Genomic DNA, 12,184 nt, shown 5'->3' on the forward strand with positions numbered 1-12,184 from the left:
CCTCCCTCCCCCTTTAAATTAAGAAGAAAAAAAAAACTATTTTTTTCCTTTTCTCTTTAGATTTTATGTAATTTTCCTCCTGTTTAGAGTTCATATAATATAATAATATGAAAATTCCAATGCCTTTTTCTTCCAAGAAAAGAAAAAGTGTGAGTGAATCTTGTTGATGTTTGTGATAACTACACATATTGATAAGAAATGTGCATGATTACCATGCTACTTAGGAGTGGGTGCAATAAGAATAAGAAAGAGTCTGAGAGTGCTTTTGTGTAGGTAAGCCAATGCTTTTCTAGTTGAGAGGCACCTAGGAGCTATCTATATAAATTGCGAGTCCCCTCTCTCTCTTGCCTTCTTCCTCAGCTCCCCTCCTTTTCCCTGTTGGGGGCAGTGCGCATGATGAGAGGAGGTTGGCTTATACATGTCAATCAAGTGATTCAGAATTCTCTGTTTCTTTGATTAGAGGCCTAATCCACACACACACACACACACACACAGAGCGAGAGAGAGAGAGGGACTCACTTTGCAAACTATATTGGGCCTATCCACCTGTGAATCTTCTGCTAGGAAGCTAGTTTGCCACTGAATGTGCAACTTATCCTTGTATGCACTCATCACAGCTTAATTCATGAGCTTTCTGCCTGTAGCGAGCTCTTTATGAGCTAATTTGCATTCAACGTCAGGCCCATTAAGCTGCCTGGCACATCAATTTATCAGAGCTTCATCTCTGCATCCAGGTAATTCAACCACACCATGATCAACACAGCCTCCTCGAACATCCGTCTATGCGAGCTTCTAATCGGCTGGGAAGCCCCACTGCGCGTGCACTTACTCTAATCTCGACTCCTCAGAACAGCTCGATCAGCCTTGATTACTATTGGGCTCTTTCAGTCCACAGAAATTCCATGTATGAGGTCTTTCAGCTCAATTGGGTTCGGTAATTGATCGGTGAAGCTGCCCCTTCAAGCTTAATTATGGTACTCTCAGCATGAGTACGGTAAGGTGTGATTAGCAGGACCTTATTACCCACATGAAGTAGTAGGTTCAGGCTAAATACATAAAACCAGAGAGGTCAACAATTTGGCATCATGGGATCAACCTGTGCTGGCGTGCAATCCACCATGCCTAGAAGCCGCTTTGTGAAGCCGTACGTGGAAGCCCCCCGCCAAGTGATCGGCTTCGACTTGTCGCCCAAAGGAGGAAAATCGGAGGCAGTACTTATACCTGCCGATACTGATGATGATGATGTATGTAGGATCGATCCAAGTGCAGTGATACACTCTAATTGCATGAATTCATGTTCAATTAGCTCCAAAACAGCTACCCACAAGGGTAAAAGCACCACTGTCACCTCCCCAAGATCTGCGCTACAGCAGCTGCTGCTTCCTCCCCTCCTTCAATCAGAGCCAGCAGCCAAAGCTTGTGGCCTCTCACACGGACCCTTGCTTCCAGCACCTATCTGCAAATCCCAATTGGAAGCCAAACAGACATCCTTGAGAAGCAGAGTGCCGACGTCAATCGGGAAGCCTTGTGCTATGGTTGAGTGTGATCCAGTACCAGCAGCCCACTTAAACTGGCCCATATTCAGGGGCATTGCAGAATTGGTCACCCCATCGCGACATGCCACTTCAATCAATGATGGAAAGAATGGCAACTCATCTACAGTAGCTGTCAGTGCAATCAAGTGTTGGGCAGAAGATGGTAAGAAAAGCTGTGGCCATACCGAGGAGACAATTCATGAGCTTCCACGGAGCTCCCAAAGAGATGGTGAACAAAGCAACTGGAGTTTTGAGGAGCCTTCCCCTTTCAGAGAAAGATGCAAAAGCATTTGGATGAAGGAGGTCATGATCAGTAGTGAGCACCCGAAGAGCACCGGTATAGAGATCACCTGGAAGCAAGCCAATATGAATATGCCAGAAAAAAGCAAGAAAAGCAGCTTGTTTGTGCTGTCAGCGAGCTCCCCTACAATTGAATATAGTAAGCATTATCATCTCCATGGCACCATCGAGAATAGCTCCCGCAACATGGATATGCAATTTCTAGACTCTTGCTATCTCTGCAAGCGCCTTCTAGGCCAAGGACATGATGTCTTCATGTACAGGTGAAAGTTCAAAACTGTGTCGAGCGCACTGCGTTGTTGTTTTTTTTGTTTTTCTTAGTCTTTTTCTTCAATATTGCATTGAATGGAAGAACGAAATGCCTGCAGCCTCATTTTTATATGCGTGTGCATGTAAAATTCAAAACTAATTAGCATTAGTGATCATTAAGCAAGGTTGCTATACTGTTGAGATTTTAAGTGAACACCTTGATTGAAACCACTCATTGACTGCTTCATTTTGACAATGTACAGTGGAGACAAAGCATTTTGTAGCATGGAATGTAGATATCAACAGATTGTAATTGACGAGCGCAAGGACAGACATGATGCTCCTTCTGTGATACGCTCAGGTGCTTCTCCAGTTTATCAAAGCTACAATATGGCCTCTGCAGGTGCAGCTGCCATTACTACTAGTGTTGCAAGTGCCACAACCCACCACCCGATCACAATCAGCAGACCGAATTTCATGAATCCCGCAGCTGCTGCCTAACGCACCATGTGTTCTACAGTACGACTCAACTATCTGGTCTCCTTATTAACGTTTATTCTATCGAGCTCTACAAATAAGCAGCTCTGGCTTGATCGGTTTCCTTCCCAATGATGCTTAATTTCAATTCACTAATGAATTGATTGCTGTAGTATATCGATATCAGATTTTTCACTACCTACTCTTATGGTATCATGATATTATTCCAGGGAGACATAGCCAGACCTAGTTGAGGCTTTTGTGCCTATTATTATATGAAATGATGATTGTAATATAGAGGTGAGTTGTAACCCAATTGGCAAGCAAGGCAATTTTAGTCTGCCATGGACACCGTGAATTGCTCCATCATAATATTTGTGACAGCATTGAGAGGGAGAACTTTACTAGTCTCTAGTCTATGCATCCGGTGAATCTAATACCATGTCTGGGTACAAAACATAGATCCTATAACTTCTTTTGCATCTGGCGAATCTAATACCAATTCTGGGTACAAATCATATATCCTAAAATGAATAGCACTTCCTAGAACTATGTGAGGCATGTGTGATCATTGATACAATGGGTGCTCAATACAAGGTGATATAATGGGTCATAAATCTATCCTCATCTGAACTCTGGATGTTGAGATAGTATGGCTTGAATCCTCAACTACAGCCGGTGTGAAGCAATGAGTAATTTATCTCTGGGATTATCTCTATTCAGATCTCCTTAGTAAATTGACTTTGTGTCTATGTAACTCAAGCATATACAATCCAAGACATCTCTCATCCTGATAACCCATGACTATGGAAAAGGGTCCAAAGCCTTCTCTGAATAGACAATGGAAGCGACCCTCGTATCTCGAGATACACTATGCATTGACATGTATAATGCATCTCCCTCTCTGGCTCTATATAGTGTAGGCAGCATATCTCCTCCGCAAAGCTATAATGGAATCCATGTCCTTGCCAACCGAACACTTGTATCACCCTCTTTATCAATGTAACCAAAAACCTCATCTATATATATACCAAATAGAGTGGAGGGCAATGGACAACCTTGTTCCACTCCAATAATGCATTACACTAAATCAAATATTCCCTCTACAATGCATACAAGTCTCACCATTGATCTATATAGAGCCATGATACCCCAAATCAACTCATTGGGCCCTCCCATCTCCTATAGTCTGTGCATCAATACAGCTCTGGAAACCATGTCAAATGCTTTGCGGAAATCCACAAAGCTACAATAAATCCGTCTCCCATTTGCTTGTCTCACTACTCACACTCCAACTCTCTGCCCATCTGCTTAACTGCTACGAGAGAGAGAGAGAGAGAGAGAGAGACAGAGAGAGAGAGAGAGAGAGAATATTCGATGTGGCCCATTGAGTCCAAAAGAGAACAATGAAAATGTACCTCTGGTCTAGTTGAGAGAATTAGAAAAGCCAAAATAGAGCTAAAGGTCTATCAAAAATTACATCGATGATCTTAAATATACAAGGCACTATTGAATAGCTCTGTTCAGGCGTATTTGTTGCCTTTGCATCTTCCTCTGTGGCGCTCAATAATAGCTCTTGTTTGCCTATGAGAGAGAGAGAGAGAGAGAGAGAGAGAGAGAGAGAGTATGCTTAATGTCTTCACAAAAGTTTAAGGTCATGAGCCATGCATGCAATTTTCTAAGTCTCAGATTCATAATGCAGAGATGGTTTGACAAATATATTTTTGTACCAACTGATTGATTAAGGGCATCATAAAAAGAAAGTGCAAATCAACATTAAACAATGAGAGCAATGACCACACGGCATCCCATATAGCTAGCCATCGTAAGTACGCCCATCAGAGCTATCGAGAGAGCCTCACACACAATATTCACATTTGACCACAACAAGGTTATAAACCTCCCGTGCATTCAAGATCAGAGGCATGGCAAAGACTCGTCTATAGCTCACTCTAAGCAAAAAGTATCTCTATATGGGCTCAACATTTCTATGCAGCAGTCTACACTAAAGATAACACCATCGATCTCAATCTAGAATTCACCACCACGATCAAAGTCTTCAAGACAAAACTTCTCTCTCCATGCCTTTCTGCTCGATAACCTTTGTGCTCGTTGGCCATGCCCTTCACTTCTGCTTAGTTATAGGCGAAACAACACGCAATGAAGTGTGACAGCATGAAATTTTGAGATTATGGGGCAGTCATGGCACACTGCAATGAAATTGTGATTATGTGTGAAATCAGGTTGATTCCAACTCACTGCTTCTCTTTGAAGCCCATGGGACCAAACCATAGTGTATCATATCACAATGAATGAAACAACCTTGTACTTGTCTTGTTTGCAGTTCCACTTGCTGAATAAACCCGAGGCTCTTCAGCTGGCACAATGTCTCTTCAATCTTCTCCTGCATACACATTTCAAATTAACAGCTCAGCCTTCCATCCTACAGTCTTATCAATAAGCTTTCCATTGATACACCAGGGGAGTAAAGCTGATTCCAAAAATGTTCAATAACACAGACATCCCTCAAAATCCAAACATAGACATTGATTCCATGGACCATACTCCAGAGAGAGCATGTCATGGCTCAGGCATGAGTTCTTTACTAACTGCAATCCAATGAATCTAGATATAGCCAGTTTTGCTTTGAGCTAACATCTATGGTTCCAAACCAATATACAATGAAGGATACTTATCAACTCGGACATGATGATTTTAGACAAATACTGTTTACTGCATAAGCAATTAGAACCAGCAGCAACTATACCCCTGTCAAAAGGGGGGGAAAAACAAGAAGTGGCCAGGAGCTGAACTCTCCTAGACATCGGGCCATAAGAAAAGCTACCTTCCAAGGTTCACCCCACACAGAATACACCACATTGAATGACGTAGACGTGCGCACAACTTGTAGTGAATATGTCCGACACACTATCTATAAAATGTCAGTAAGCCTCGTATAGATATTACAGGACCATACTTGTCAAATAAACTCCTTCTGTGGAGACTTTGGATCACTAGAAAAGCAGGTATGCTGAAGTGGAGTTTAGAACCGATATATTTCCATAGCAATGTCCTTACTGATTCTCTTGGCCACGCTGTTCTTCTTCTGTGACATTCAAAAGGAACAAGGCCAATGTGATGTAATAGGGCCCTTGCTTAAAGACTGTCTATAAGTGGTAAAGCAGAAGAAGCACAATAAGTCAGAAGAGAGATAGAACAAAGAGACTCTGAATGTAGACGCTAAGTCAAAATGGTAACCCTTGCCTGTGTGTAAAGCCTTGCCTGTCTTATGCCCCCCTTCTCTGTTCCTTGCACATTGTCCACCATCTGGAAGACACTCAAAATAGCATTCAGCTATTTTTCAATTTGACTGTTAAACCACAGTGCTCTTTTTTCATACCAATGAAGGCCTCATTTGGCACACTATCCCACCAGCAGCAAAGGCCCTCGAAGCACAAACATTCCAATGTGCATAAACAGCCACTATAAGAGACACTGATGAGGACCCATTTTTAGCTATAGACAAACATTTTGTCACAGTTGAGGAGGGCCACCTGCAAACCAAATGAGATTCTTAATCGATGACACTAATACACACACAAAGCCCTGTTCATTACTCTTTATTATACAAAGAGACCAGATGAAGGAACACTTCGATTGGGTACCTTAGACGGAGAGCAGAACATTAAAGCATTGTGAAGAGAGCATTTCAGCTGCAGTGCATTCTCTTCAATTACTGCATTCTCTCCAAGGGTGATCTCTTCACTTGGTTCTATAAAGCCGGTCTTCTTTACTTCACTGTCATATATAAAGTCATGGCGTTGTAGAGAAAGGTGTCTCAGGTACTCTACCGACAGAGTATAGCTACAGTTTGATGGGACTCTATAGGCAAGTTCATCATCTTTGAGGGTCCAGGAAGCTGTATTTGGTACATCATGAGGTTTCACAACAGTGAAATGCTCAAAGTTATCAACTATGCTTTTCACAGCTCCAGCAGCTTTTTCAGATGCTGAGATAAATATAGAACGGCCTCTTCCATCAACAGAACCTTTTTGAAGACATAAAATGCCATGGTCACCTTCAAAAGCTTCGGAAGTAACCCTGATACTAACACAAGCATTCTGATCCTCCATAACTCCGAAAATTGCCGGATCCAAACTGGTGGCCAAAGATTTCTCCATGGAGCATAGCTGTAAATTGCAAGATAAACAAACAATGAGTATGCATGTAATGTAGTGGGGATGGAAAATTACATTTCTGACTCGTTGCAATATGTTCACATGAATATAAGTAACCCCCATCTCCACTAGAGAGTTAAGGACACCCGAATCATCTAGATCACCAATAACTTGGCCATCACCACCTGCACCAGCAATAATACTCCACTGTGACTCCATCAAGATTTTCTGATCACCTTCCACATCACAACTGACGTATGGCAAGCAGCTCAATCTGACAAAATGTACCTGTTTGCACACACTGAAACGTATTAAAGCAAGACACTAAATTGTCATGCACTGTATTTAGCACCACAAAATTGCATGGACTTTTGAAACTTCACATCAAATTCAAAAGCAAATTCTATGGAACAATTCAAATATGAAATCAATTTTGTTACAAATGTGGAGTCAAAGCATCTGATCTACGATTGTCCGCATGTTATTGCCACCAGCATCATGAAGGAGATAGTCACCTCACTGAAGAAGTTTTGCATTTAACATTTAATATTGAAAAGTACCTGCTGTTCAGAAAGTCCAAAGTGTGATTCAGCTTTGAGGAGATTTTGAACATACTCAGACGATGACTCTGCGGTCACCACCACCCATGGTATTAGGGGCTTTTCCCCTGATATCATCTGTCCAAGCAGAAACGAGAATATGTAAACAGTTGCACAACCATAATCATAAAATTTAACTCAGCAGAACTCCCAATACCTCAGCCAGTTCTTGCATAGCAAGCACTTGACCTGCCTGATCCTCCAAATTTGACTCAAAGCAAGAATCAGTTAGCTCCGCATCTGCAATGTCTCCTGTGGCCAATGAAACAATGGCCACTTTTCCCTCAGCAACCAGCCCAAGTCCATGACGCCATAACCTCCAAGTTGATTCATTGACTTCATCACCACATCTCAACCCCTTTGGAGAATCCCTGAGCCATCCTGTCAGTCCTTTCCAATCGAGAGGAGGAGGTATAGTGGAGCTAAAAGCATTCACATCAGAACCCAAAGACCTGCATGCGGAAGATGAAATGCCCGTCGTTCATTTATGCAAGCAAGGAAAGTACAAAAGAATAAATGCAGACCTGCAGGTAACTTACGACTTGAAATCTTCTGACGACGTCTCCATTGCACGTTTCAGTGAACTAAAGTCAATGCCTAACAGTTGCATTTTCAATGCCTCCCTTTGAGGATCCTCTCCACAAGCTAAACCAGCCAGAATATGTTCTTGCTTCATTGCTAACACCTTCTTTCTAACTCCAGCCATCCTATCTTGCAATTTTCTTTTACTTCTCAAAGCCTGGGTTAAACAACAGGCTGCATTCAAAATCTCTACATGCCTTTAGTGGTAGATCAAGCGCAGAAGTCAAGTTCAAGTGATTCTGAGCACAGCCAACAAATTTAATGTAAGGAAAAAGCAGGCAAGACTACTTACTTCCTAGACCCTAAGCTTCCCTACATTTTCTTCTCCTATCCCTACATCGTAGAGACATAAGATGCACACTCTTCCACTTTACATAGGGCAATAGACCTTTTCCCCTTTCTATATGCAGACCAAGCTCAAACTCCTCCAATCTGTACACAAATGGCAAACATACCAACCCCCATGCAGGTGTGTTGAGTGCACCTGATGAGAATGATCGCTAGAAAGATTCATGTATGCTTCATCTTAGATCTGGACCTTAATCAAGCAGATAACAAACCTAATTTTCAAAATTAGTTTGACAACAGCATAATTGCATCCTACAAACCGGTCTGCATTGCATACCTTTCTTGGGCTGTTCTACGGGATCTCACCTTTTATCTGCCAGCGCACTAGAAACCAGCGAAGGTAAAGGTATCTCAAACCTAATCCTTAACAGATAGGGACCTAGCAAAGAGTCGGCTCATTTACCAAAGCAACTAAATGCTAGTTAAGATTGTACATCATGGACATGTCTACCCTATTCATTGACAATACAGCTGCTTCAAACTCTCTGTTCTTTGAAGCAAACATACCTACGCTTTACATTCACTGTCAAAAACAATAAAAAGGATTCGCATAATAGGCCCAGTTAAAACTTCCAATTTACATACCTGCTTTCTCAATTCTTCCTTAAGAGGTCTTTTGGAGGGAGCATTCAATTCCAGAAGTCCTTGGGGAGGAGTAATCGCTACAAATCTGCTTTCTCTATCAACAATGGGCACAATCTCCTTTACAAATGGTATCCAAACAAGGTTGTCCTTTGTTTCCGTATCTCCTCCATCATTCTCCACCAAATAAGAAAGTTTCACTCGTAACAAATCGCTGGCACCACTGTTGAAAATATCCACAATGCTCCCTATTACGTTCCCAGAATCCTGGAAAATATCAGACATAGACCACCTGGATTTTAAAGACAGGAAAGTTTGACATGCCGAAAATGAAATGATCAACCTTTTTATAGTTCTTTTTAGCCTCAGATAAAACTACATCAAGTCAAGATTCTTTTTTGGGTAAAAAGATCCTTTCATTACTAAAGAAGGTGCCCATGGTTACAAATCCTCCTATAAAGTCATCCCTCTACCCTCATCAATGAACAGTCTAGCTAAATGGTCCGGCTTGGCTTTTTCTTGATTGGAATAAATGAGCTTGCTTGCTGTAACAAACTTGGACACTCCAAGTCAAGATTCTACCGCGACATAGCAGAGATTCACTTTAAAACAGTTCACAATTCACAATTGATTCGACACAGCCAAGCGGAGTTCCGTGCCTAGAGATATTGGCCCCAAAGACTAGCACCCCTTTCGGTATTTCCTTTTGTATTAATCTATGTTCAAAGTACAAGAGAGTGGGAGGGTTCTCACTCTCACACTCTGCGTCCAGATGCTCTGAGTTGTGAGGGCCCTGCCACTTATTTATAAGTTACAAGGGATACCCAAAAGCAGAGCCCCAAAAGCTTTAAATGAAAAGCCTTCAAAATCAAAGCACTTGGCTCAAAAGCTGCCAAAACTCAGCCACGCAATTTCAGCCCTGCGTCGAAACTGCTTTTTTTTTTTCAGCAGCGTAAAAAGCGGTTTTCCGTACAACCCTGCCACGTCAGCCTGTTGCAGCAAATTGCGCCGCAATTCACGGAAACCCGTACCAACCTGTTGGCGCATTTGGCTGGCCTGCTTTTCCGGGGTGTGTGGGGATGCTCTGCTGCCCCATGTCCAGGTCATGCCACGTCAGCCTGTTGCAACAAATTGCGCCGCAATTCACGAAAACCCGTACCAACCTGTTGGCGCATTTGGCTGGCCTGCTTTTCCGGGGTGTGGGGGTGCTCTGCTGCCCCATGTCCAGGTCATGCCACGTCACCAATTTGTGACATATCCCCCTCTTGAAAGCATTGTAATTGCCCTCGATTACCCCTGCAAAACAAACAGAGGCCATAAACTGTCTTAGCAGACACTGACTGTTAGTACCGACGCACTAGAAACAACACATCTAGCACATGTACCAATCGACAGTCACATCAAAGGACATCACATGACAAATCACATTCAACAATCATTCCAATCTCAAACCATGATTAATCGGCAATGAAATAGCAATCGCATCTAGATCGAGTCGGGACCTCTTAGATGTCCGATTGACTAATCCTTATTGCAATCATGTCTATAGAGATTTATCAAACAGAAATGTTGTGTCACGTGACACATACAACCCTATGTGTCCGTGGACAAGCTACACCACAACCAGCCTAGCTCTACTATCTTTGCCGTGGCCAGGGAGCTATAAAAGCATCACACGCCCTCTCCCAGAGGAGAGACCAGTTTTCGCAAGGAGGAGATCAGTTCTTGCAAGAAGAAGATGCTGCTGCAGATTTCATCCACAAAGAAGGCGTTGTCGGTGATGCCCATGGTTGCCCCAAGTGTAACAGATGTCGGCAAGACCGAGTGCGCGAGTTCCCTCGCAAAGAAGTGCCTACGGAGCGTGTTTCCATCGCGACAAGCTGGTCTCTCTGTTTTCACCCCATAAACGTCGTAGACGGGGCTAATTTACGAAAAGGAACCCGAGAATACACCTCTTTTGTGTGTAGGATTGAAAGAGAGGATTTTCTCTGTAGAGATCTCTTCCGGGGAATTGCTTTTCGAGAACCGAGCTGCGTCTCGAGCGTCGAGATTGTGGAGGTAACGATTTTCATGTTATGATCTCTGAGTATTTGATTGCAGGTGTAATTCCTCTTCGTGAGAGAGCGGGAGCAGAGGAAGGCACGGAGCCTCTACAAGATAAAAGCGCTCTGAGAAACTAGAGCCAGATCAGCCCAAGGGTTTTGTACCCGAGTTAGGGAAGTAGATCCACGGATCTGAGAGTGGTACTCTCAAGATGTGATCCGGAAGTTGAAATTCCCAAGGGAAGGACTTCATGTCAGGGAAGGTTGAGTTATTCTGCAAGAAGAGGTCTCTGGGAACAGAGTCGGAAAAGAGTTGCAAGGATGTCATGCCCCGAGTCTGGAAGGTGAGATCCAAAGGCGAGAACCTTGATTCTCGAGGATTTGGAATATGGAACGGAAGTTCCTTGGAATAGGGTTTTGCCCTAGGAATAGGAAACCGAGGCTTCCGAGAACCATCAAGTCTTATTCTAGAACGAACGTGGTATTACGTTCGGTTCAAGTGCTTGTATAGACTTCTCCTCAATAAATAATATACTATTACGGGGAGGGGGGGGATCGGCCCATCTTCTGGACCCCAATACTGTGTCGATCTTTTCTCTCTCTCTCTCTCTCTCTCTCTCTCTCTCTCTCTCTCTCTCTCTCTCTCTCTCTCTCTCTCTCTCTCTCTCTCTCTCTCTCTCTCTCTCCTTTGGCTTCAGTAATAAGTGATAAATTCTATTTTTCTGAGTCTATTCTATACTGCGATGGGCTCCCGTTTGTGACAAGGAGCATGGATAACCGCCAAAAGCTCCTTCTCATATATCTGTGCTATCAATTCCGGCCTTGAAAACAATCGGCTCTCGTAGGCAATGACATGGATTCCTGCATTAAGACCGCACCCAGACTACAACCACAAGCATCACAATATACTTCGAATCACTTCTGCAAATACGGCAAAGTCAAAACTGGTCCTGTAGTCAATTTCTCTTTCAATGTCTGAAAGACAATCACCTCCGTGGGTCCCCACGAAAAAGGGATTCCTTTGCGAAGGGGAAGCAACCTCTGCAAACTTCTTAATGAACCCCCGATAGTAAGAACATAAGCCCAAGAAGCTTCTAACTTCATGGACATTCTTCAAATCGGGCCAATCATGTATAGTCTCAATCTCGGCCGGGTCCATCTGCACTCCTTCTGCTGAGACAACGTGACCCAAAAAGTGTATCTCTGGTAGAAAAAATTCACTCTTCTTTGCATTAATCACCAACTTGTGAACTCGCAATGCCTGAAAGACCTGTAGCAGATGTTCTCTATGT

General features: G+C 43.0%; 2 protein-coding genes and 1 long non-coding RNA gene across 10 annotated transcripts in view; 1 reads left to right on the forward strand and 2 right to left on the reverse strand.

Annotated features, from left to right (window-relative positions):
* The first annotated feature begins 306 nt into the window (after positions 1–306).
* On the forward strand, positions 307–2,910 carry LOC147453454 (uncharacterized). Its single transcript, XM_086515639.1, has 2 exons — positions 307–2,098; positions 2,348–2,910. Exons 1-2 carry the CDS (start codon positions 1,086–1,088, stop codon positions 2,583–2,585), a joined length of 1,251 nt encoding a protein of 416 aa, XP_086371765.1. The 5' UTR covers positions 307–1,085; the 3' UTR covers positions 2,586–2,910.
* Positions 2,911–4,219: 1,309 nt separating this feature from the next.
* On the reverse strand, positions 4,220–6,109 carry LOC147453455 (uncharacterized). Its single transcript, XR_015188539.1, has 3 exons — positions 5,962–6,109; positions 5,826–5,888; positions 4,220–4,965 (listed from the first exon to the last, which is right to left on the reverse strand). It is a non-coding gene; the product is annotated as an uncharacterized LOC147453455 (long non-coding RNA).
* The window catches only part of LOC147453456 (16S rRNA processing protein RimM family), a 103,634-nt gene continuing 96,494 nt past the window's right edge, over positions 5,045–12,184 (reverse strand). For 6 of the 8 annotated variants that reach the window (XM_086515631.1, XM_086515632.1, XM_086515634.1 and 3 more), the window contains 6 exons: positions 8,854–9,117; positions 7,878–8,077; positions 7,496–7,790; positions 7,300–7,416; positions 6,227–7,027; positions 5,045–6,115 (listed from right to left, as the gene is read on the reverse strand). In XM_086515631.1, coding sequence (XP_086371757.1) covers positions 6,074–6,115; positions 6,227–7,027; positions 7,300–7,416; positions 7,496–7,790; positions 7,878–8,077; positions 8,854–9,117 — 1,719 coding nt within the window. In that variant the 3' untranslated portion in view covers positions 5,045–6,073. The remainder of the gene's footprint in view (positions 6,116–6,226; positions 7,028–7,299; positions 7,417–7,495; positions 7,791–7,877; positions 8,078–8,853; positions 9,118–12,184) is intronic. The other 2 variants (XM_086515636.1, XM_086515633.1) reach the window with 1 other exon arrangement.

This window comes from Adiantum capillus-veneris, chromosome 7 (assembly GCF_014529385.1).
Source record: "Adiantum capillus-veneris isolate H3 chromosome 7, ASM1452938v2, whole genome shotgun sequence".
NCBI lineage: Eukaryota > Viridiplantae > Streptophyta > Polypodiopsida > Polypodiales > Pteridaceae > Adiantum > Adiantum capillus-veneris.